General features: G+C 42.2%; 1 protein-coding gene across 6 annotated transcripts in view; it reads right to left on the reverse strand.

Annotated features, from left to right (window-relative positions):
- Nucleotides 1–20585, reverse strand: part of CRTC3 (CREB regulated transcription coactivator 3) — a 109041-nt gene extending 88456 nt beyond the window's left edge. For all 6 annotated transcript variants that reach the window (XM_067029950.1, XM_067029949.1, XM_059057304.2 and 3 more), the window contains exons 1-2: nt 20315–20585; nt 12740–12838 (exon numbers count right to left, since the gene is read on the reverse strand). In XM_067029950.1, coding sequence (XP_066886051.1) covers nt 12740–12838; nt 20315–20446 — 231 coding nt within the window. In that variant the 5' untranslated portion in view covers nt 20447–20585. The remainder of the gene's footprint in view (nt 1–12739; nt 12839–20314) is intronic.
- Between the last annotated feature and the right edge of the window lie 7050 nt (nt 20586–27635).

The following is a 27635-nucleotide window of genomic DNA, read 5'->3' on the forward strand; positions in this document are numbered from 1 at the left end:
AAGCAAAGAATTCTTAGATAAAACATAAAAGACACAAATCATAAAAGAACAAATTTGATAAATTGGACCTCATCAAAACTTAAAACTTCTGCTCTTCAAAACTTTAAGAAAATTAAAAGATAAGCCACAGACTGGGATAAAATATTTGCAAAATACATATCTGATGAAGAAATGGTATCCAAAATATATAAAGAACTCTCACAACTCAATAATTTAAAAATGAACAACTCTATTTAAAAACTGGGCAAAAGATTTAAACAGACATTTCTCCAAAGAAGAGATAAAAATGGCAAATAAGCATACACAAAGATGCTCAACATCGTAAGTCATTAGGAAAATGCAAATTAAAAGCACAAGATACCACTACACATGCACTAGAATGACCAATGTTTTAAAACTGATACACCTGGTATGAAGAGGACCAAGGCTTGAGTCCCTCAAAATCAGAAGCAACAACTGCATAAATGCTTGCCAGAATCAAAGTCAAAAAGGTGGGTTAGGGACTTCCCTGGTAGTGCAGTGGCTAAGAATCTGCCTGCCAATGCAGGGAACAAGGGTTTGAGCCCTGATCCAGGAAGATCCCACATGCCGCAGAGCAACTAAGCCCGTGCGCCACAACTAAGCCTGCGCTCTAGAGCCCGCGAGCCACAACTACTGCAGCCCACATGCCACAACTACTGAAGCCCGTGCACCTAGAGCCCGTTCTCCACAAGAGAAGCCACTGCAATGAGAAGCCCGCACACCACAACGAAGAGTAGCCCCCGCTCGGCACAACTAGAGAAAGCCCGTGCACAGCAATGAAGACCCAATGCAGCGAAAAATAAGTAAAAATAAATTAATTTTAAAATAATAATAATTTAAAAATAAATAAATAAAACGGATACACCACCACCTCACACCCATTAGGATGACTACTATCAAAAACAACAACGAAAAACAAACAAAAACAGAAAATAATAACAACATGGAGAAATAGGAACCTCTGTACACTGTTGGTAGGAATGTAAAATGGTACAGCCACTGTGGAAAACAGTATGGGGGTTCCTCAAGCCATTAAAAATAGAATTACCATATGATCCAGCAATCCCACTTCCAGGTATGTATCAACAAGAATTGAAAGCAGGATCTCAAAGAGATATTTGCACACCCGTGTTCATAGCAGCATCAGTCACAATAGCCAAGATGTGGAAGCAACCCAAGTGTCCATCAATGGATGAATGGATAAACAAAATGTGGCATATATATATATATATATATATATATACACACACACACACACAATGAAGTATTATTCAGCCTTAAACAGGAAGGAAATCCTGTCACATGTTACATATGGATGAGCCTTGAGGGCATTATGCTAAATGAAATAAGCCAGTCACAAAAAGACAGGTATTGTGTGACAACATTTATATAATGTACATAGAGTTGTCAAATTTACAGAGACAGAAATTGGAATAGTGGTTGCCAGGGGCTGGGAAATGAGGCAGTAGGGAGTTGTTGTTTAATGGGTATGGAATTTTAGTTTTATAAGATGAAAAAGTTCAGGACACTGGTTGCACAACAATGTGAATATACTTAACACTATTGAACTATACACTTAAAAGTGGTTAAGATGGGAGGGAGGGACCAATATGGCGGCATAGAAGGACGTGCCCTCACTCCGTCTTGCGAGAACACCAGAATCACAACTAGCTGCTGGACAATCATCAACAGGAAGACACTGGAACTCACCAAAAAAGATAGCCCACATCCAAAGACAAAGGAGAAGCCACAGTGAGATGGTAGGAGGGGCATAATCACAGTAAAATCAAATCCCATAATTGCTGGGTGGGTGACTCACAGACTGGAGAACACTTATATCACAGAAGTCCACCCACTGGAGTGAAGGTTCTGAGCCCCATGTCAGGCTTCCCAACCTGGGGGGTCCAGCAACAGGAGGAGGAATTCCTAGAGAATCAGACTTTGAAGGCTAGTGGGAATTGATTGCAGGACTTCGACAGGACTGGGGTAAACAGAGACTCCACTCTTGGAGGGCACACACAAAGTAGTGTGCGCATCAGGACCCAGGGGAAGGAGCAGTGAGCCCAGGGGAGACTGAACCAGACCTGCCTGCTAATGTTGGAGGGTCTCCTGCAGAGGCAGGGGGCGGGCTGTGGCTCACTGAGGGTACAAGGACACTGACAGCAGAAGTTCAGGGAAGTACTCCTTGGCATGAGCCCTCCCACAGTCTGTCATTAGCCCCACCAAAGAGCCCAGGTAGGCTCCAGTGTTGGGTTGCCTCAGGCCAAACAATCAACAGGGAGGGAACCCAGCCCCACCCACCAACAGTCAAGTGGATTAAAGTTCTACTGAGCTCTGCCTACCAGAGCAACAGTCAGCTCTACCCACCACCAGTCCCTCCCATCAAGCCTCTCAGATAGCCTCATCCACCAGAGGGCAGAGAGCAGAAGCAAGAAGAACTACAATCCTGCAGCCTGTGGAACAAAAACCACATTCACAGAAAGATAGACAAGATGAAAAGGCAGAGGGCTATGTACCAGATGAAGGAACAAGATAAAACCCCAGAAAAACAACTAAATGAAGTGGAGATAGGCAACATTCCAGTAAAAGAATTCAGAATAATGATAGTGAAGATGATTCAGGACCTCGGGAAAACAATGGAGGCAAAGATCGAGAAGATGCAAGAAATGTTTAACAAAGATCTAGAAGAATTAAAGAACAAACAAACAGAGATGAACAATACAATAACTGAAATGAAAAATACACAAGAAGGAATCAATAGCAGAATAACTGAGGCAGAAGAACGGATAAGTGACCTGCAAGACAGAATGGTGGAATTCACTGCTGTGGAACAGAATAAAGAAAAAAGAATGAAAAGAAATGAAGACAGCCTAAGAGACCTCTGGAACAACATTAAACACAACAACATTCGCATTATAGGGGTTCCAGAAGGAGAAGAGACAGAGAAAGGACCAGAGAAATATTTAAAGAGATTATAGTCAAAAACTTCCCTAACATGGGAAAGGAAATAGCCACCCAAGTCCAGGAAGCACAGAGAGTCCCACACAGGATAAACCCAAGGAGAAACACGCAGAGACACATAGTAATCAAATTGGCAAAAATTAAAGACAAAGAAAAATTATTGAAAGCAGCAAGGGGAAAACAACAAATAACATACAAGGGAACTCCCATAAGGTTAACAGCTGATTTCTCAGCAGAAACACTACAAGCCAGAAGGGAGTGGCAAGATATACTTAAAGTGATGAAAGGGAAGAACTTACAACCAAGATTACTCTACCCGGCAAGGATCTCATTCAGATTCCATGGAGAAATCAAAAGCTTTACAGACAAGCAAAAGCTAAGAGAATTCAGCACCACCAAACCAGCTCTACAACAAATGCTAAAGGAACTTCTCTAAGTGGGAAACACAAGAGAAGAAAAGGATCTACAAAAACAAACCCAAAACAATTAAGAAAATGGGAATAGGAACATACATATCAATAATTACCTTAAACGTGAATGGATTAAATGCTCCAACCAAAATACACAGGCTTGCTGAACGGATACAGAAACAAGACCCATATGTATGCTGTCTACAAGAGACCCACTTCAGACCTAGGGACACATACAGACTGAAAGTGAGGGGATGGAAAAAGATATTCCATGCAAACGCAAATCAAAAGAAAGCTGGAGTAGCTATACTCATATCAGATAAAATAGACTTTAAAATAAAGAATGTTATAAGAGACAAGGAAGGACACTACATAATGATCAAGGGATCAATCCAAGAAGAAAATATAACAATTATAAATATATATGCACCCAACATAGGAGCACCACAATACATAAGGCAACTGCTAACACCTATAAAAGAGGAAATCGACAGTGACACAATAATAGTGGAGGACTTTAACACCTCACTTACACCAATGGACAGATCATTCAAAATGAAAATAAATAAGGAAACAGAAGTTTTAAATGACACAATAGACCAGATAGATTTAATTGATATTTATAGGACATTCTATCCAAAAACAGCAGATTACACTCTCTTCTCAAGTGCGCACGGAACATTCTCCAGGATAGATCACATCTTGGGTCACGAATCAAGCCTCAGTAAATTTAAGAAAATTGGAATCATATCAAGGATCTTTTCTGACCACAACGCTATGAGATTAGAAATGAATTACAGGGAAAAAAACGTAAAAAACCACAAACACATGGAGGCTAAACAATATGTTACTAAATAACCAAGAGATCACTGAAGAAATCAAAGAGGAAATCAAAAAATACCTAGAGACAAACGACAATGAAAACACAACGATCCAAAACCTATGGGATGCAGCAAAAGCAGTTCTAAGAGGGAAGTTTATAGCAATACCAGCCTACCTCGAGAAATAAGAAAAATCTCAAGTAAACAATCTAACCTTATACCTAAAGGAACTAGAGAAAGAAGAACAAACAAAACACAAAGTTAGCAGAAGGCAAGAAATCATAAAGATCAGAGCAGAAATAAATGAAATAGAAACAAAGAAAACAAAAGCAAAGATCAATAAAACTAAAAGCTGGTTCTTTAAGAAGATAAACAAAATTGATAAACCATTAGCCAGACTCATCAAGAAAAAGAGGGAGAGGACTCAAATCAATAAAATTAGAAATGAAAAAGGAGATGTTACAACAGACACTGCAGAAATACAAAGCATCCTAAGAGACTACTACAAGCAACTCTATGCCAATAAAATGGACAACCTGGAAGAAATGGACAAATTGTTAGAAAGGTATAACCTTCCAAGACTGAACCAGGAAGAAACAGAAAATATGAACAGACCAATCACAAGTAATGAAATTGAAACTGTGATTAAAAATCTTCCAACAAACAAAAGCACAGGACCAGATGGCTTCACAGATGAATTCTATCAAACATTTAGAGAAGAGCTAACAATCATCCTTCTCAAACTCTTCCAAAAAACTGCAGAGGAAGGAACACTCCCAAACTCATTCTATGAGGCCACCATCACCCTGATACCAAAACCACACAAAGATACTACAAAAAAAGAAAATTACAGACCAATATCACTGATGAATGTAGATGCAAAAATCCTCAACAAAATACTAGCAAACAGAATCCAACAACACATTAAAAGGATCATACACCGTGATCAAGTGGGATTTATCCTAGGGATGCAAGGATTCTTCAATATATGCAAATCAATGTGATGCACCATATTAACAAATTGAAGAATAAAAACCATATGTTCATCTCAATAGATGCAGAAAAAGCTTTTGACAAAATTCAACACCCATTTATGATAAACTCTCCAGAAAGTGGGCATAGAGGGAACCTACCTCAACCTAATAAAGGCCATATATGACAAACCCACAGCAAACATCATTCTCAATGGTGAAAAATTGAAAGCATTTCCTCTAAGATCAGGAACGAGACAAGGATGTCCACTCTCACCACTATTATTTAACACAGTTTTGCAAGTCCTAGCCACGGCAATCAGAGAAGAAAAAGAAATAAAAGGAATACAAATTGGAAAAGAAGAAGTAAAACTGTCACTGTTTGCAGACGACATGATACTATACATAGAGAATCCTAAAAATGTCAACAGAAAACTATTAGAGCTAATCAATGAAGTTGGTAAAGTTGCATGATACAAAATTAATGCACAGAAATCTCTTGCATTCCTATAAACTAATGATGAAAAATCTGAAGAGAAATTATGGAAACACTCCCATTTACCATTGCAACAAGAATAAAATACCTAGGAATAAACCTACCTAGGGAAACAAAAGACCTGTATGCAGAAAACTATAAGACACTGATGAAAGAAATTAAAGATGATACCAACAGATGGCGAGATATACCATGTTCTTGGATTGGAAGAATCAGGATTGTGAAAATGACTATACTACCCAAAGCAATCTACAGATTCAATGCAATCTCTATCAAATTACCAATGGCATTTTTTATGGAACTAAAACAAATCATCTTAAAATTTGTATGGAGACACAAAAGACCCCGAATAGCCAAAGCAGTCTTGAGGGAAAAAAGCAGAGCTGGAGGAATCAGACTCCCTGACTTCAGACTATATTACAAAGCTACAGTAATCAAGACAACATGGTACTGGCACAAAAACAGAAACACAGATCAATGGAACAAGATAGAAAGCCCAGAGATAAACCCACACACCTATGGTCAACTAATCTATGACAAAGGAGGCAAAGATATACAATGGAGAAAAGACAGTCACTTCAATAAGTGGTGCTGGGAAAACTGGACAGCTACATGTAAAAGAATGAAATTAGAACACTCCCTGACACCACACATAAAAATAAACTCAAAATGGATTAGAGACCTAAATGTAAGACCAGACACTATCAAACTCTTAGAGGAAAACAAAGGCAGAACACTCTATGACATAAATCACAGGAAGATCCTTTTTGACCCATCTCCTAGAGACACAGAAAAAAAACAAAAATAAATAAATGGGACCTAATGAAACTTAAAAGCTTTTGCACAGTAAAGGAAACCATAAACAAGACGAAAAGACAACCCTCAGAATGGGAGAAAATATTCGCAAACGAATCAATGGACAAAGGATTAATCTCCAAAATATATAAACAGCTCATGCAGCTCAATATTAAAGAAACCAACAACCCAATCCAAAAATGGGCAGAAGACCTAAATAGACATTTCTCCAAAGAAGACATACCGATGGCCAAGAAGCACATGAAAAGCTGCTCAACATCACTAATTATTAGAGAAATGCAAATCAAAACTACAATGAGGTGTCACCTCACACCAGTTAGAATGAGCATCATCAGAAAATTTACAAACAACAAATGCTGGAGAGGGTGTGGAGAAAAGGGAACCCTCTTGCACTGCTGGTGGAAATGTAAATTGATACAGCCACCATGGAGAACAGTATGGAGATTCCTTAAAAAACTAAAAATAGAATTACCATATGACCCAGCAATCCCATAAATGGGCATATACCCAGAGAAAACCGTAATTCAGAAAGACACATGCACCCCAATGTTCACTGCAGCACTATTTACAGTAGCCAGGTCATGGAAGCAACCTAAATGCCCATCAACAGATGAATGAATAAAGAAGTTGTGGTACACATATATAACGGAATATTACTCAGCCATAAAAAGGAACGAAATTGAGTCATTTGTTGAGACATGGATGGATCTAGAGACTGTCACACAGACTAAGTCAGAAAGAGAAAAACAAATATCGTATATTAACCCATGTATGTGGAACCTAGAAAAATGGTACAGATGAACCGGTTTGCAGGGCAGAAGTTGAGACACAGATGTAGAAAACAAACGTATGGACACCAAGGGGGAGAAACCACGGTGGGGTGGGGATGGTGGTGTGCTGAATTGGGCGATTGGAATTGACATGTATACACTGATGTGTATAAAATTGATGACTAATAAGAACCTGCAGTATAAAAAAACAAACAAAAAAAACAACTAATGCTAAACTTTCTTTGGGTTATTTATATGGAAATATGTTAATATAAATGTTTCAGACATTACATGAAATTGCTAAAAATCTTATATGTTCTGGTATAATGTTATAAGTCATAATTCTAGTTATTACTTTAAAATGTATATCTCAGAAATAACTAAATTTCCTTGTCAATTGCATTATTATGAACTTTCATCAAATATTTAACCGTGGTCAGTTTTAAGTCTTTTGTCATTTACAGACAGTGCTGGGTGTATTCTGATGCTTTTGCAAAAATGTTCCTATAAAAGGGTTTCATCTTCAAGGAATTCATGGAAAAGACTGTAACAAGTACAGGTTTCTGGTAACTGACTATACTGCTGAACTGAATGAATAAGCATTTTCAGAACTCTAATGGAAAACTGATGAATTCATAAAAGTGCTAACAAAAGATCAAGATGAAAAAAAAATTAATTACATGGGACTGAGTGAACTGATGAGGATTATAATATTTGTGACTTTCTGTTTGAATAAAAAGAAAATCCCACAAGGACTCAGAGGCAAAAAATATACATATCAATTTTCACTGCAAAGTAAAGGCACTGTTACAGGGGGGATTACTGGATTGAATGTCAATATTATGACATAGTATGCATGTGTTTCATGTTTGGTCATTGCAATCATTGTTTCTTTTGTTGTAGTCATCCATTTACAATGCTTGGTGTCAGTTTATTTAGCTCTTGTAAAAATAAAATACAGTGTGTGTGTGTGAAAAAAATAAAATAAAATAAAATAAAATAAAAAGTCAAGGGGCTTCCCTGGTGGCGCAGTGGTTGAGAGTCCGCCTGCCGATGCAGGGGACACGGGTTCGTGCCCCGGTCCGGGAGGATCCCACATGCCGTGGAGCGGCTAGGCCTGTAAGCCATGGCTGCTGAGCCTGTGCGTCAGGAGCCGGTGCTCCGCAATGGGAGAGGCCACAACAGTGAGAGGCCCGCGCACAGCAAAAAAAAAAAAAAAAATGGTTACGATGATACATTTTATGTTGTGTTTTTTTAACCACAATTTTTAAAAAAGAAATGAAATACCAAGGGCTGGAGAGAATGCAGAGTCACTGGAACATTGCTGGAATGTGAAATGGTATAGCCACTTTGTAAAACAGTTTGGCAGTCTCTTAAAAAGTTAAATATACACTTACATTTGATCCAGCAGTTCCACTACTAGGTGTTTACACAAAAACTGAATGTGAATATCTTTACTCACAATTGCCAAAAGGTGGAACCAATCCAAATGCTCATCAAGTGATTAATGGATAAACCAATTATAGTACCTCCATACAATGGAATACTACTCAGCAATAAAGAGAGTCAACTACTGGGCTTCCCTGGTGGCGCAGTGGTTGAGAGTCCGCCTGCCGATGCAGAGGACACGGGTTCGTGCCCCAGTCCGGGAAGATCCCACATGCCGCGGAGCGGCTGGGCCCGTGAGCCATGGCTGCTGAGCCTGCGCGTCCGGAGCCTGTGCTCCACAACGGGAGAGGCCACAACAGTGAGAGGCCCGCGTACCGCGAAAAAACAAACAAAACAAAACAAAAACAAACAAACAAAAAAAGAGTCAACTACTGATAACTGCAATGTAATGGGTTGAATCACGTTCCCCCAAAAAGATTTGTTCAAGTCCTAACCCCAAGTACCCATGAATGTGACTTTATTTGGGAAGAGAATCTTTGCAGATATAAACAAGGTAAGATGAGGTCATACTGGATTAGGGTGGGCCCTAAATCCAATGACTGGTGTCTTTATAAGAGAAGGAAGGGGGAGATTTGGACACAGACAAACAGGGAAGAAGGTCATATGGAATGGAGGCAGAGAGTAGAATGATGGAGCTATAAGCCAAGGGACACCAAGGACTGGAGGCAACCAAGAGAAGCTAGGAAAAGATGAGGAAGGATTCTTCCCTAGAGTCCCCAGAGAGCATGGCCCTACGGACATCTTGATTTCACAATTCCAGCCTCAGAACTGTGAGAGAATAAATTTCTGCTGCTCAAAATGTAAGCCACCCAGTTTGTGGTACTTTGTTATGGCAGCTCTAGGAAACTCATACATGCCACAACATGGATGAGTCTCAAATGCAATTGCTAAGTGAAAGAAGAACTATACTTCTGATTCTGTTTATAGGACACATTGGAAAAGGCATAACTACAGATCAGTGGTTTCAGAGGCTGGAGGTAGGGGATAGGAATAGATTACAAAGGGATATTAAGGGAACTTCTGGGGGATGATGAAACTGTTCTGTATCTTGATTGTGGTGGTAATTATACAATATAACCTGTAAATCTAAAAAAGGTCAATTGTATTTCATATAAATTATACGTCAAAAATGTTTGCTTAAAAAACAATTTATGCTTCTGGGATTCTCTTTTTTTCTCAGTTTGACAAGAATCCTGGTAAGGAGCTCCTATTGGCCTAATCAGGGATAATGTGAGGATCAAAATAACAATAATAGTTATAGATTATAAACCATGGAAAAAAATAAGAAATTACAAAACCACATATATAGAAATAAATAAATGTATAAATTGAAAGTTTGATGAGAATCAGGATAAAGTATCTCCTCACAAAATACCTATTAATTACAAAAGAGAAGAGTAACTTCAGAGTGGAGAAAACTGACAGACACCACCTTAACTACGTGATAAAAGTGAACATCATGAAAATGAAAAATCACCTGCTTAATGGGATACAATAACAGAAACACTTTTGGCTATTCCTGCCAAAGATGCATAATCTGAATCCAAACATGAAGAAACATCAGACAAACCCCCACCAAGAGATATTCTATAAAAGAACTGGCCTGTGATCTTCAGAAGTGGCAAGGTCACAAAAGTCAAAAATAATTTCTTTAATGTCAAAAATAAAAGATTGAAAAATTGTTCTAGACTGAAGGAGACTAAAGACAATGTATGTGCTCTGAACTGGATCCTTTTGCTGTAGAGGACAGTAATGGGACATCTGGTGAAACCTGAATGGGGTCTCAGGATCAAATGGTAATAATGCATCACTGTTAATTTCCTGATTTTGATGGCTCTATTCAGGTTATGTAGAACAACGGCCTTGCTTGTAGAAAATACATGGTGAAGTATTTTGGGTTGATAGGGCATTAGGTCAGCAACTTATTCTCAAAGGTAAAAATACAGTTATTTTTACTGTACATCCAACTTTTCCGTAAGTTTGTGATTGTTTCAAAGTTTAAAAATTACTCAGAGAAAGAATCCTGGGAAGCCCTGGGGCTGTCACTTCATCCCATCCCCCAATACACAAGGAAAAGGACACTATAGTACATTCTATAATCCTCTAAAGTTGACAGGAAAGTACCACAAAAATGGGGATTTAAAACACAGCATATCTTGACAAAGTTCTATTTTCTGAAGCATGAAATCCAGAATAAAGCAGAGATCTACTTTATTTGGATGCTGAATGACCCAATGGGCAACATGTAAGATAGTTTGATCTACAGAGGTAGATTCCTAATATAGGCAGTATTATAGTGAGATTCCAAAGTCATTATATTAAAGACAAGATTCCAGCGTACTAAGGTACAAATATGTTCATATAGTACTTTTTCTAATCACATTACATTTAAGAGTTCCTATTAGTACTCCCAAATGAAAGTCTCCATTTAAATAATATTTCTGCTTTACGGGACATCACCAAACAAGTGAACCACATTTCACAACAAAGAAAGAAGACAGTACTTATAAAATGGAGAGGTGTCCAAATGAACAAACTTCATCTTAAAGTTTACATCTAAAATTTAACACTGAATCTTAAATTGTATAATTAGAATGTCAGCCTCCTAATTTTTCAAAGACTAGGATATCTAATTCAGATCTTAAATACAGTATCATATACCACCGTCCAAATCACCAATTCCACATTGTTTTGAACAAGGCTCTTCACTAATATGAATGATTAAAGCACCCTGTGACACTGCACTAATCTAAATGCAATATAGGGACTTCCCTGGTGGCGCAATGGTTAAGAATCCACCTGCCAATGTAGGGGACAGGGGTTCGATCCTCGGTCTGGGAAGATCCCACATGCCATGGAGGAAGTAAGCCCATGCGCCGCAACTACTGAGCCTGCGCTCTAGAGCCTGCAAGTCACAAATACTGAGCCCACGCACCACAACTACTGAGCCCACATACTGCAACTACTGAAGCCCATGCATCTAGAGCTTGTGCTCCACAACAAGAGAAGCCGCTGAAATGAGAAGCCCACGCACCTCTGAAGAGTAGCCCCTGTTCACCGCAACTAGAGAAAGCCCGTGCACAGCAACGAAGACCCAACACAGCCAAAAAAAAATTTTTTTTAATTAAAAAATAAGCGCAATATAGACCAGTTATCTATGCTGTAGATTTGTCCTGTCCAGCATGGTAGAAACTAGCCACGTGAAGGCAGTGAAACATGGCTGGTACAAATTAAGATATACTTTAAGCGCAAAATACACATCAGATTTCACAGACTTAATTTAAAAAAAAGAAAAAAAAGAATGTGAAATATCTCATTGTTTTTTTAATATTGATTCTATGTTGAAACAATAATATTTTGGATAGACTGGGGCAAATAATTATTTAAATTATTTAAATAATATTAAAATTAATTATACTGGTTTTTTCCTTTAATGTGGCTACTAAAAATGTTTAAATGACATATGTGGCTCACATTATATTTCCAATGGACAGTGCTGCCTTAGACCCTTTGTGAAATAACACTATCTTATGCTGCAATAACTAGGAAAAAGAATAACAATGGACTTCCCAGAACACTGAACTGTATCTAAGCCCAGTTTATCTTCAAGATCTAATCTTTTTTTTTTAAATTTATTTATTTTTGGCTGCGTAGGGTCTTCATTGCTACACGTGGGCTTTTCTCTAGTTGTGGTGAGTGGGGGCTCCTCTTTGCTACGGTGCACGGGCCACTCATGGCGCTGGCCTCTCTTGCCATGGAGCACGGGCTCCAGGCACACGGGCTTCAGTAGTTGTGGCTCACAGGCTCTACAGCGCAGGCTCAGCGGCTGTGGCACAAGGACTCAGCTGCTCCATGGCATGCGGGATCCTCCCAGACCAGGGCTCGAACCCATGTCCACTGCACTGGCAGGCAGACTCCCGACCACTGTGCCACCATGGAGGCCGAGATCTAATCTTTTCAAGGAAAATTTTTGCTTCTCTTTTTACACTCCACTCAGCTCAAAGAAAGTAAGTATCTCAGGTACCTGAAACTCGGAGGCACTGCTCCGCAGCTGGCTCACATTGGGTAAAGATCCTCCATGGTACTGTGTAAGGCGCAGTTGCTGAAGCTTCTGAAATTGAACCTAGGAACAAAGACATTTCAAAGCCATTGAGAGATGACAGCAAAGATCTGAAAGAAGCATCAAAGTATGGTGTTATGTGGCGAAATGGTTCAAGAGTGAAAGTCTTGGCTTCGATTTCTTCTCTACTTAAAACCTTCAGGCTTCCAGTGCTTTCTGGGTTTTGATTAGTCTATTTCTGGAAAGAATTTACCCCTGTGCTAAATGTCCCAGTCATGACAGTGAGGTACTCTTGCATGGTCTTTGAGTATATGTGTGTGGAGGCACAGCAAAAAAAGAATTTCTTAAAAAAAACTAAGCCACTGTCCATGACTCTAACACATTGACTATCTTCCCTTCTCCATGCTCTTTTCCAGTCTCCTTTTACATTTATGTGTAATAACTGCACAGTGGTGATCACAACATAGGTACAATCTTGCATGCTTACATCGTAACTCTTTTCTATGATATTACATGAGCATTTTAAATGGCTATATAACATTTCTTCTTCTGAATTATTTCCTTAGAACTCATTGCAAAGAGTGATTACTAAGTCTCTGGGTCTGGGCCTTTTGATGGCTCTCCATACACACGGCCAAAATGTTTTCCCAGAGGGTATACCAATGTATATATGAGAAAACAGTTTGACCAAAAACTTACTAACACTGGATATTATCATTAATTGGGGAAAAGAAGGAGGTCAACTGAACAGGTATAAAATGGTATCCTACTGTTTTAATATGCTTTTCTTCTGTAAGTTCTTCCTTGCTTCATTTTTCAAAAGGCAGTAAACTGGTTACAGTTCTTGTAAACCCCAGAGTGGTCCAATTTGGTGTTTAACAGTTCTGCTTCTAAAATAATAAATTACCTCTGTGGTTATGTAACCCTTGGCACTTGTAATTCATGTAAGGAAGAAAGGGTAGATAGGAACTCTGAGGCAGATTTTTACCCTTTCATTACTCTCTGTCTTTGTCTAATAATAATAAAAACTACCAGATATGAGCCCCTAAGATGAGACAGATGTTGTCCTCAGACACTCTGCCCACTTTATCCCTAACCCTCTCAGCAATCACCAAGGCAGACCATATGATCCTGCTTCTACGAATGTGGAGACCCAGACTCAGGGAAGTTCAGACACCTGCCCAAAGTCACACAGCTAGAGGAGGCTGAGCTATGGCTAACTCAAAACCCACATTCTTATTTCTGCCATGTACCTTTCCTTTGTTCCATTTCTCCCTCAATGATCATACTATTCACAAACTCAGAGAACAGTGAAGTTTGGTTGACCAAAAGCATTGCTGCACCTATGAAGTGCTCTGATTTTTTGTTTTTACATTTATTATGAAAATTTTCAAATATGTACAAAATAGAGATGAGTACAATGAAACCCCATCTCTTCATCTTTCAGCTCCAACAATGATCAACTTACATCCAATCTTGATTCATCTTTACCTCCTCCATCACCCATTGCATTCCACTGAAAGAAATCCAGGCATCCTAGCATTCCATATTTCAATATGCATCTCCAAAGATAAGGACTTGTATCTGTTTGGAAGTTTTAAAGGCATATAAAACCCTTTGGCAGCCTTAACTTCCTTATATCCACAGTACTTGATTTCTCAAACATACTGCACAGTAAAACTCTATTAATCAAAACCCAGATCTGAGAGCCAAATATGAGAAGGAAGCCATGATGAGCTTTTCCCATCTATCAGCTAAGTTATAAAGTCTCAGCTTTTGATCTTGACATTCTCAACCAGAAGCATTTGACTCTCTATCCTTGAAAGTCTCTCAACAAAATTTTCAGCCCCCTTGATCTAATAAAGCCTTTGATTCCTTCTTGCATCAATCCATCCACTTAGTCACTTACATAAAAACGTTTAACTGTGTGTCAGGTACTGTGCCAGGCGCTAGCTTACTAAGATGAATACGTGCCAAAGTTCCTACCTGCAGGGAGTTCTCACAAAGGCTTCAACTCTTACCCAAAAGCCTTGACACTTCAACCAAGCTAAGTTCTAAATCTAGCTAGAGATTTGCCTTCAACTGAGCTTGAGGCCCTCTCACAGTCGTCCATATCTGCTGTCCCTACCGAACTGCCCATTTCTAGAGTCTTCAGAGACGTTTGTGCTATAGTAAAAAGAGCACTGGATTTGGAACGGGAAGACCTGACTTTGTAAACCGGAGCTCACACGTGGTTGCACAGATTATTCTGCTGCCTACTTCACAAAGACGATGGAAGGATTAAAATAGAGAACAGACATGACAGTGGTGTGTAAAAGTGTACTGGTCTGGACAACTGCTCAAAACCCTCAACTACCTCCTAAACCCTTGAGTAATTCTGACACTTTTCTCTTTTGAAATTTAGAGTCATTGAGCTAGAAAGAACCTTAGAGACTGTCTTCAATACCGTCATGCTTACCGATGAGGAAAATGAGGACCAAAGGATGATTAGCCTGAGGCAGAGGTCATAGACTGGCAGGCGACAGGACATGGTTAGCCTCGAGAGTTCTGTTTGACCCACATGCTACTGACCCACTCAATGTTTTAAATTTTTTAATTGCAAGAAGCCACAAAACTGGATTTCCATCTTGTCTTGATTGAAAGATCTAATGACACTGAACCCATATTCTTCATGGCAACAGTGCATGGAGCTGAGAAGTGCCTGCCCCCTTAGACAGGGCTTGGGTTCTCCAGTTTGCCTGTGTCCTCACTGTACCGTTACTCCTCCACTATGGCCCAAGATCAGCTACCATTTACCATCTCATTCCTTGCCCCTCCACTCATTTTCCTGACCTGCCTCACCCAGTACCTTGAGTTAGCAACTTTTAGCCTATAGTCACACACTTTTAGTGGAATTTCCTCCAATGTCTATACGAAATGAGATCTAAGTCTCACTAATTCCTTTTTGAAAAAGTCTTGTAGTAGTCAACACAATCCCAGCAGGCCTTTTCACAGAAATTGATAATTCTAAACTCTGTAGATATGCGAATGACTTAGAGTAGCCAAAGCAATTTTTAAGAACAGTAAAGGTGGAAGACTTAAGTTACCTCATTTCAAGACTGACTATAAAGCTATCGTAATCTGTCTGGGCAATGTGCTGTTGTTCAAAAGAGAGATGAACACATCAATAGAACAGGAGAGAGTCCAAAAATAGACCGACGTATACATGGCCAGTTGATTTTTGACAAAAGTGTCAGAGCAATTCAATGGAGAAAGAAACCTGTTTTCAACAAATGCCGCTGGTACAATTAGATATGCTAATGGGGAAGAAAAAGCAGTTGAGCATATAGACATTCAGTGTGACAACCATGATCAAACCCCAGCTCTGCCTCTCACCAGCCATGCAACCTTACGTCTCAAGTCTGTTTGCTCTCCCGCAAAATAAGGATCGCTCCAGATACACAGTCGACAGGGTTACTGCGAGCAATATATGAGATAATGTAAAGTGATCAGTACAGTGGCTGGCAAAGAGATAATGCTCCATATTCAGCCCAAATCTAATCTTTCTAGTCTCCTCTATTCCTCTCTGAGGCCTCACTATGCCATAACATATCTATTGTTTGTTTTAATATAAAAGTAATAGTTTTTCCCAAATATTCCAGCAAAATTAACACTCCAGGTTGATGTGCTATCGATCGTGCGGTTTCTCAATACTACCAGTTGTCCTTCAAAGCCAAACTTCTTGAACAAGTTCCCAACCCTGTCCCACTCCCTCCATTCAAGGCCTCAGTGCCTCACAACCTCCCTTCCACCCAGCACACTGTGGACGCGGTGGCTCTCACCAAGGTTACCAAGGACCTCCACATGACTGGACCAAAGAACGCGTCCTTATCACATCAGACCAAGTCAGCAGCACGGGGCTCGGCTGGTCCACATCCCCTCCTCTTAACCATAATCCTCCTGGCTCTCCTCCTACCTCTCTGGTTGCTGGTCAGTCTTCTTTGCTGGCTCCTCCTCCTCTACCTCCCCTTTAAATGGTGGAGCTCCTTGGGCTTCTCCTAGGCCCTTTCCATGTTTCACTCTATGTATAGCAGGGGTTACAAACTCAAAAGGCTACGGGTGCCAAGTATGGAAGATAAGTAAGCAAAGCGGCCTAGAATCACTGTGAGGAAACCATAGGGAGTGATGGGGACTGTGGCAAACTGAAGGACACATCCGTGCCCTGTCTAAGGGGGGAAGCGGCTATTCAACTCCAGGCAATCACTGCCATGTGGAAATGTAGGGTAAATGTTGTTAGATGATCTCTTTTTTCAAAAGAAGCCAGAGTCCAGATTTTAATGTAAAATCACAATATTCACTGTTGGCCCTAATTGAAAAAAAAAAAAAAAAAAATCAGAGGGCCAAATTAGAATTTAGGCCACCAATTTCTAAGATCTTTTCTAGAAATTCTTCCTAGGCAGCAGAATCTACTCCTGCTGCTACACACCAAAGATTCCCACTAGCCTAGACTTCTCTCCTGAGCTCCAGGACCATATATACAACTATTTGCTGGCCCATCTCTACTTAAATGCCTCACAGGCACCTCAAACTCAGCATCTCCTGACACTGAGTCAGCTCCCGCCTTGCTCCTGCCAGTGTTCCCTCTCTTAGCGGAGGATACCCTGAAATGGCTCAAGTCCGAAAGCTGGGGATCACCCTTGAGTCCTCCCTCTCCCTCACCTCCCTCATCCATTCACCAAGTCTGGTCCTTTCTACTTCCTAAGTATCAATCTGTTCACCTCTCTGCCTTCCTGTTGCTACCACCCTTGCCAATGCCACCATCACATCTCCTAGACTCCAAAGGATTTCCCTGCTACCTCCTCCTCCTATCTATCCTACATTCTGGAGCTAGAGACATTCTTTCAAAATGCAAATCTCCCCTGGTTCAACCCCTTCAATGACTTTCCATTGTCCTTAGGATCAAGTCCCAAATCCCCATGAATGCCTCATCTCAAATTACCCTCCTCATCCCCTTGCTGAACCTCTGTCCCCTGTGCCTAAAACACTCTCCCCTCACTCAACACAGGAGCATATACCCTCACATGCCTTCCCCACTCCTACTAACCCTTTATGCCACTAGAAGAGGTGAGGATTCCCTACCATACACTCCCAAATGTTCCCCTTTCGTACTATTCATCAAAATGTGTCCTGACTTGTCAAATGAATGTCTTCCCCATTAAACCCTAAAATCTATGATGAGACACTACTATATCCCCAGTGTCCATCCTAACCCCCAGCACACACTAGAGACTCAAAAAGTATTTGCTAGACAAATTAAAAAGATCTTTGAAGCAAGGTACCACGTCTTCACCTCCCCCGACCCCTACACCCCCCACTGGGGACTCAAGTACCAACAAATTAATGAATGAACAAAGGAACAGCCTCTTACCAGGCATATCTGCCTCCACTTTTTTCCCTCTCCTTATCATTCCAGGTACCACCATTGAACTGATCCTCCTAGCATTCTCTTCTCAAAAATTTTCCATTGCTTCCAGGTAAGGCTGAACCCCTAAAGCTAGAGTGAAAAATTCTCCATAATCTAATCTATCCCACCAATTAAACTAATAGGATTTAATTCCAACTCTGAAGGACTGACTCTGATTATATGGAGAAAGAGTCAAAGCCCAACACAGACTCAGAAAGAATACCTAGATTTATTAGTGATGCCTGTTCCATTTATAAGCATGCCCACCATGGGCTAGTAATGGAAAATCAGTATGTCTGCCATCTGGTTATCGATAATGAACTGGATAGATTCTTCTCCATCTGAGATCTTTGGACCTTTGGAGGAGGTTCAGACATATGCTTGGGGATCTACGAGTTCTCTACAAGAAGTGTTTCAGTTTTATAATTTCATTATGAAAGTTACCCTTAAAATTTTAAATAAGCAAACATTACTAGGCAAATTCAGTGTTATTGTTTGCCTTTGGGTTTATAAACACAGTGGAGCCAAGCAGTATTTATTATTTTACTTGCAATTGGTAGAGAGTAGAAAAGAACACAGGCAGAATTAACATGTAAATAATGCCCTGTACAAGGTGAAGGACAAAATGATATCACAATTTTACAGCAATTAGAATAGAGAAAAGTGGTGGCTGAATTGAGTTATCATATGGGGCAGAGTTGATCAGGCTTGCTAAACTCAAGAGAACCTGAGCTACAGGTTTAGCACTATCTATATACATTTCTTCTCATCATGATAGAAATGTAAGTACAAGAGATATTTCACTTTCTCCTTAACCTCGCTAAAAGAAAACACCATCAAAAATATGATAAATGGCAAGTGACACCTAGCCTCAGGAGTGGGGGATCATGACAGGGTGTGGGGTGAACTGTGGCCAACCAGAGAATACATGCTCCATTTGAGGGGGCAGCCATCACCCAGCTCCAGCCAGCTGGCTGTCACATGGGAAATCAGGAGGGTCTCCCAATTTTAAATGTATATAAATATATATTTAAAATAGAGAGAAAGAACGAAATTTTGATTGTACATTAACATCTCCAACTTTGATTTCTGTGAAAAATCTCCCAATTCTGGCAACAGATTCCAGAAGTTTTCCCAAGCACCAATGGCCAAAAAATATCGCGTCTGCAGCTCAGCGAGCCAGGGACCACCAGTTTGCGACTCGGCTCTCAATTCTCCTTCAGGCTGCCCCCAACCCCGCCCCCGCTTCTGTACATCCTCCCCCATCCTCCTGATGGTCCTTCAAGGTCAGCATTCAGGATCCTCAAGGCCTGCCTGCCCCGCTCACGCTGACCCTCCTTCTCTGCAGTTCGCGCGGACACTCCTGTTGGCTCTCCATCCTCCACTGCCTCCCTCGACAGTTACCAAACCTCGCTCGGTGTTTGTCCCGGCTGGCGCCTTATTCCTCCTGGACCCTCCTCCGTCACCAACAACGCTGTACACCTTCCCAGTTCTCATGAACCATCGGGGCTGAAGTCAGTAAACCGGACCGATACAGCACCTCCATGGAGGAAGAGTAGCGAAGCCCCACACTCGACATGGAATCACATCTCAATACCGAGACAGACCCCAAACCAGCCCGGGGCCGGCCCTGGATTCACTTGTGCGCGGAGCTCTCCCGAAGGAGAGGGTAGGAGCCTCGGGCCCTCCACGCCGAGCAGTCCGGGAGGACTCGCGGGCGGTGGATGTTCGGAGCAGTGAGAAGCCGCACCGCCCGCCTCCGAGCTGTTTGTGATTTCCTCCCCGGGCTCCCGGTCACCCTCCCCCTTAGGCCGCTCTCACTCCGCGGCCCGCCTTCCCGGGCTCGGCCCCTTCCCATCTCCCCGTACACACTGCCCCGCGACCCTCCCACCTCCGCGGCGACAGCAAACCGCCAGCGGGTGTCGGAAGGCGGGCAAGCGCCGAGGCCGCGGCCGCGCCGGCCCCGCTCCCAGGTTCCACTCCGCGGGCGCGACCCCGCCCGGCCCCGCCATCGCCTCGGCCCCGCGACCTATCACCCGCCGCGCGGGGCCCGCCCGCGGCCGTGGCCGCCCGCCCGCGCCGGCCCGGGCCCTCACCCGCGACAGGGTGAGGTCGGTCATGAGCTGCTCGAAGGCCCGCGTCTCCTCGGCCTGCCGCTGCGTGTGCAGCGCGATCTTCTCACTGAACTTCCGCGGGTTGGCGCTGCCCGAGCCCGGCGAGGCGGCCATGGCGCGGGCCCGGCGCCGGCAGGAGTGGGAGACGGCAGGCGCGGGCCCTGCGCCTCGGCCCACCCGTCCGTCCGCAGGTCGCCCCGGCCGCCGCCCGAAGCCCGTCCTCCGGCGCGACCCGGCAGAGGAGCCGCCGCGGCCCCACAGCCAGCGAGCGGCCGGGAGCGCGCCGAGGTCCGCCCCCGCGCGCCCGGCCCCGCCCTCGGCGCGGCCCGCCCGCAGCCCGGCCCCGACCCGGCTCCGCGCCAGCCACCGGAGGGCTTTCCCCGGCGTCCAGAGCCGGGGTTGCGACCCGCCACGCAGACACCGAGGAAACCCTGTCAGCAGAGCAAAACGCATCCGACGTGAGGGAGCAGCTAGGGTACCATTTTTCCAAAACGCTCCCTCGTAGGGACGTCCTGGCCTTTGGATTTATGTTACAATTTTAGAAGTTTTAACATCCTCCTCGCCCGTCTTCCCGCCAGTTATGCTGATTTCCTTCAGGGGGTGAAAACGGGGCGACCTACACTTGAGCAATCCTCTCCCTCAGTTCCCACACTCTGGGGCCTAACGTCTGCCCTCCGTCCTCCGCCTCCCAGCCCGCTTCCTCCCTCGATTTGTGTCGCTGACAGTCCGCTCAGGCCCACCCAAGAAAAAAGTTACTAAATCTGGATCTCAGTTTCTAAAGCCATCTCCCGAGCTGCCCGAACTTGAGCTGGGGGCACTCTCCTCGCTCCTCGGCCGCGGCCCTTTTACCAGGCTCTTTCTGAGCATCCGTGGCCTCTGCAGACTCCAGTCAGACGTCAACTCCCCGTTTATAACTAGCCTCTCAGCCTCAACGGTTTTCTCCCTCTCCTGCAGCCCAGAAGCTCCTCTCCGTATAGATGTGGTTGTGTGCAAAGATGTCCTGGACGGCTCTGAGAGTGTGTCTGCGTTTTGTAAATTAGGAACTATTAGGGACACGCAGAAGAGTGCAGAAAATGATGTTAGCAACACTACGCCCTCCACTATCAAGATTAAATGTATCAAACATTTTGCTTCAGTTACTTGGTATTAATTAAAGAGAAAATCATACAGAAGTAAAACCCGACCCTTATTCTTTCTCCTGCCTCCCTAGAGATTGTCACCGGGCTCAAGTTGGTACCTATCACTCACATTCATGATTTTACACTTTTACTACATACGATGTATGGCTCCACCAACTGCATATGGAATACCAAATTTGGCTTTAAAATTTACAAAAACAACATCATGCTGAATAACTTTTTGCAACCTTTTTCATTTGCTATTGTTTTTGAAATTCATTTGCGTTGATTCATTTGTTTTAATTACTGTGTGGTATTTCATTGTAGTTTTCATATGTCTCAGATTTTTTTTAGAAAATTTAATATGAGAACATATCTCTATTAGCTAGAGGCTAACTTGTTAAGTATAATTGGATTTATTTCTTCTGTTTTATTTTGTGCCATCTACCATGCTTTTTCTTTATATTTTATTTTCTGCTTTCCTGTTACATTGGGTTCAGTTTCAGAGAACAGAATTCATTCTAGATAGTTTAAGTATAAAAGGGTATAGGGTATAAAATGGCTTAAGGACTTGTTTGGAGGGCTGAGGAAGCAGACTCCAGGTTGAATGGTTCAGAAATGACCTTGAGAGACATGCTGCAGAACCAGGCCACCAAAAGAGCCACTGCCTCTTCTAAAATCTGGAAGCCACCTACTGAATTGGAGAGCTGTCACTACACTTGCCACCTCCTGAACCATATGAGAAGAAGCCACTGTAGAAAAATCCGTCCTCAGCAATAGAAACAGCACATACACAGTCTCAGCTTCACTTCCACCTTACAAATCCAATAAGAGAGAAAATTATCTTGGAAGTGTCAAAATTGCATCCAGAATTCTAGCTGCAATAACATTTAGGAAATGTAGCCCTTCAGCTTCTAAAATATAGGAAGGCACAGGAGGACACTGGAATGGGTGTTGAGCTAAATCCTCCATTTTCATCCACCAATTCACCAATGCAAGGATCTATCATATAGAATTCTATTGCACTGAATGACTGTTTTTTATTTCCATGTTTCCATTATCTAATTTGGAAGATAGTCATCCTACTTCTATTCTTATTATGGTTAATCTAATCTTTTTCCATTTAATTTTTTAATCAAATAAATACATGTGTGTTTTTTAAACAATTGTTTTACAAGGCATACAATTTTAAAAAGAAGTCATGCCCAATCCTACTGTAGTAAGTTTTTCCTGCTGTTTTGTGATTATTTTTCAGTTTTAGATGTTGACTATTCATTTTCTATTATGGGAAAGGATGCTTTGGCTCTTTTGTGCCCCCCAACAAAAATATGATTTTCCCTGCTCCCATTCTTTCAATGTAATCATATGATAATTCTTTTTTTTTTTTTTTTTTTTTGTGCTAGGCGGGCCTCTCACTGTCATGGCCTCTCCCGTTGCGGAGCACAGGCTCCGGACACACGCAGGCTCAGCGGCCATGGCTCACGGGCCCAGCCGCTCCGCGGCATGTGGGATCCTCCCGAACCGGGGCACGCACCCCGTGTCCCCTGCATCGGCAGGCGGATTCTCAACCATTGCGCCACCAGGGAAGCCCCTATGATAATTCTTGGTAAGTCAATATTAAGTGTTTACACAGTGTACTGTAGTTCCATTTTTATACAACTATTCTGAGTTAAAAACTGCCTTTGTTTTTTATTTGCTTAGATTTCTCTCAACTCATTAGAAATGCTTTCCCAAACTCTGCTTTATAGTATTTGGATTTTCAGCCCTGTGCCTCCCCTCTTCTGGCGCCTCTGGTCTTCTTTCTAAAAAGTTCCCAGAACTGTGAAAGACATTACTGAACCCATGAATGATCAGTTTTGGGGGGAACTTCTCTCCTAGAGCACTTTGCCTTCCTGCTCCATCCTGGACTGGTTGCTCTCCAGGCCTGCTGCACTGCTATCTGCTGGCTGACCTCACCATCATCCTGAGGCTTCCCTTCATCTCCTGTCTTCTGACCTCTGCCTCCTGCATCCCAAGTTGTCCTCTTGCTCCGTGTACTGCTTCATGTTAGTGGAGGACATTCTCCAATAGTTTCCTGAGAAAGAAAGAATACATAAAAGATAAAATCCTTGAGAATTTGTGTGTATGCAGACGTTTTTATTTTCCCCTCTCCCGTTGCGGAGCACAGGCTCCGGACACGCAGGCTCAGCGGCCATGGCTCACAGCCCCAGCCTCTCCATGGCATGTGGGATCCTCCCAGACGGGGGCATGAACCCATGTCCCCCGCATCGGCAGGCAGACTCCCAACCACTGTGCCACCAGGGAATTCCTCATTTAGTTCTTTGAATGCATTGCTTCACTGTTTTCTCACGTCCAGTGTTGCTATTGGGAAGGCTACTCACATTGTTTCCCTTTCCTTTGTAAATGACCTGGTTTTTTTTGGTTTTTGTTTTTTGAGGGCTGTTATTGTTTATTTATTTTCATTCCCCCTGCCCCCCATTCTCTGAAGGCTTCGTGTTCTGATATTTTATGATGCTGTGCCTTGGTGTGGGGATTTTGTTGTTTGTTGTTCATTGCACTGGCATTAGGTATGTGTGTGGAACCTGGACACTCATGCCCTTTAGTTCTGGGAAATTGTCTTATCTTTTTGATAATTTTCTTCTCTTTATTTTCTTTATGTTCTTTCTTTCTGGAAATTCTGTTGGTCAGTTAATGGATCTCCTAGATTGCTCTTCTAATTTTCTCATCTTTTCTCTCCTATTTTCTATTTCTGTCTTTTGTTGTTGTTGTTCTATTTCCTGATAAATTTTCTCAACTTTGTCTTTTAACCCTTCTGTTAAACTTTTATTTCTGTTAGTGTATTTTTAATTTCTGAATGCTCTTTCCTGATTTCTGAAATTTTTAAAAATAGCAGCCTGTACTCATTTCATGGGTGTGCTATTAATTACAGATTATTTCTGTTTTTACATTTCCTCCTCTCTTTGTATTGTCTGTCTCTGTTTTGTCTGAGTTTATTTTTCAGTTTGTTCATTTTGTTCTCCATCTAGAGGCTTTCCTCAAACCTCTGGTGATCCTGACTCCATTCATAATTAAGACAGAGATACTAAATATGTATAGATTCCTTGTTTCTGGAAATTAAAATGTTTTTAAATAAATATTTTTATATCTTCTGTAGCAGAGATAGCTGATTGTCTCCCAATATTCATTCTTCCCTCCTTCCTTTATTAAAAGAAATACTGAGCTTTAGCTGGGTGCTTCACTGCCCAGCTAAAGTCAGCTAAAGACTACATTTCCCATTCTCCCTTGCAACTAGGTATGGTCATGTGACTGTTCCACCCAACAGATGTTAGCAGAAGAAATATAGGCAACTTTGGGATCATGCCCTTAAATGTAAAGGAGAATGGCCTTTTTCCTCTTCTTCTCACTGGCTGGAATATGGATGTGGTAACTAGATCAAGAGCAGCTATCTTAGACCATTAGATGAAAACTATGTGTTGAGAATGACAGAACGATGGTAGCAAAGGCACCTGGGTTCCCAGCCCTGGGGAGCCACAGTGTTAGCTCTAAACTGCTTCTAGACTATAACATCACTGAGAGATAACCATTGGTTTTGTTTAAAGCCCTGTTATTTTGGCCTTTGTTACAGCAACCAAACCAGTACCTGTTATACTTAAATAGAAAAAATTTTGTAAACATATCAAGATATGGTTAACAACAGTTGTCTTTGGGGAGTAGGGACTACTGGGAAACTTACCTTCCACTTTACACATTTCTAACTTATATGCAATTCTAAAGACAAGTATGTATTACTAGTAAAATCAGAAAAAAGGAAGATGGTACAAATATCAATTATTTTTATTTTTAAAAATTTATTTATTTATTTATCTTTGGCTGCGTTGGGTCTTCATTGCTGTGCACGGTCTTTTTCTAGGTGCGGCAAGTGGGGGCCACTCTTTATTGCAGTGCACGGGCTTCTCACTGTGGTAGCTTCTCTTGTTGCGGAGCATGGGCTCCAGGCGCATGGGCTTCAGTAGTTGTGGCATGTGGGCTCAGTAGTTGTGGCTTGCAGGCTCTAGAGCACAGGCTCAGCAGCTGTGGTGCATGGGCTTGGTTGCTCCATGGCATGTGGGATCTGCCCAGACCAGGGCATGAACCCATGTCCCCTGCATTGACAGGCAGATTCTTAACCACTTCGCCACCAGGGAAGTCCCTGGGGAGTTTTTAAAATTTGTTTTGTTTTGTTTTTTCTCTTGGGCAGGTCAGTTTCTCCCGCCTAAAGAATCTTCCAGTTGACTATCCAGGAGTATAAATAAACTGCTGGCATTCTGAGAGTCATGTGGGAAAAAAAAGAGCTAAGGGTCTCACTATTTGATGTGTTGACTTGCTGTTACTCTCTCTGTTTTCAGACAGCACCTCACTCTAGCTTTTTCTTTGCCTCATCCTGAGTCCAGAACATCTCTGGCTCTGCTTCCCCAGAGTTAACCTCCTGTCTACACTCCTGGTGGAAAGGAGTCATCAGGTTGCTTTGAGCAGCTGGGGAGGAGATCTGGCTGTCTAACTGCTCCTCGTATACACTTTTGACCAACATTTGTATCTTCAGCTCTAACCCTCCCCTCTTCTGGTGCCTCTAGTCCTCTTTCTGAAGTTCTTTGGTGTAAATCATCTTGCTTCTTATTAGCTTTTCCCCTTTCCCCTGGTTCTCAGGCACTTTGGTTTCAGCTTTTTATGTTCTGCTTTGTCAATTACCATTGGTCCATGGGATGGGGGGGAGGGGGGCATAGCTAGGCCTGCTACGGGAAAGCCCCTAGCTGGACAAAACTTAAAAGTTATAGTAAAAGTGCTGGCAGGGTTTTAAAAAAAAGTTAAAAGTAAAGGCACAGGCAAGGAGAGATTGCATAAGTTGGACACACTAAGAATTTCAGGACCATGAACCTGGACCCAGAATCAGGACCCAAGTGACCTGGCTTGCAGAGTGGCAAAATTATTTCCCTATGTGCTACCGTAACCTAAGTTGTTTCCAAGCGCTGATATGACTGCTCTGGCAGGAGTAGAATTTAAAACTGGGAGCTTTATATTGAAGCTCCTCAGGCCTGTTGACCATTGCTACTGCCATCTGAGCATCCCCTAAGAGATAGAAGGGAACTGGGAATCCACACTCACTGAGATGTATAATTTGTCTAAGTCAGGGATTGGTAAACTTTTTGATGTAGAGGGCCAGATAGTAAACATTTTAGGTTTTGCAGGTCATCTGGTCTTGTCCCCTTGTAATTCCTCACCTTTCCATTGTATCATGAAAGCAGCCATAGACAACACATAAATAAATGGACATGGCTGAATTCTAATAAAACTTTATTTACAACAGCAAACAGTGGGACAGATTTGGCCCATTGACTATAGTTTGCTGACCCCTGGTTGTCTAAGTTGTTCTCATACCTCTTCATTTTTCATAGAGATTGTAGGACTTCCCTGGTGGCGCAGTGGTTAAGAATCCGCCTGCCAATGCAGGGGACACAGTTTCGATCCCTGGTCTGGGAAGATCCCACATGCCATGGAGCAACTAAGTCTGTGTGCCGCAACTACTGAGCCCACACACCACAACTACTGAAGCCCACGCGCCCTATGTCCTGCATGCCGCAACTACTGAGCCTGCGTGCTGCAACTACTGAAGCCCATGCTCGTAGAGCCCATGCTCTGCAACAAGAGAAGCCACTGCAATGAGAAGGCCGTGCACCACAACAAAGAGTAGCCCCCGCTCACCGCAACTAGGGAAAGCCTGTGTGCAGCAACAAAGACCCGAAGCAACCAAAAAATAAAATAAAGATTGTAAGAGAATTGCTCGTTATCTGTGAGTATCAGTTATTTTCAGGTCAAACTCAGAACTTAGAGTTGTTTTCTTTTTTTTGGTCTTCTGGTCTCTTTTGTTGCTGTTGCTGTTAGCTTAATTTCTGTTCCTTTGTAGATAATCTGTCTCCTCTCCTTGGTTACTCTGCAGTTTTGTAACAATATGTCAAGATATGGATTTTTTGTTTTGTTTATCTTGTTTGGAACTCAGTATATTTCAATCTGAATACCTATATCATTTAGAATTAGATTTAGCTGTAGCAGAAAACCTCCCAGGAGGGTGGGAGGGAGGCAGACGCAAGAGGGAAGAGATATGGGAACATATGTATATGTATAACTGATTCACTTTGTTGTAAAGCAGAAAC

Source organism: Kogia breviceps, chromosome 3 (genome assembly GCF_026419965.1).
Source record: "Kogia breviceps isolate mKogBre1 chromosome 3, mKogBre1 haplotype 1, whole genome shotgun sequence".
NCBI classification, from domain to species: domain Eukaryota; kingdom Metazoa; phylum Chordata; class Mammalia; order Artiodactyla; family Physeteridae; genus Kogia; species Kogia breviceps.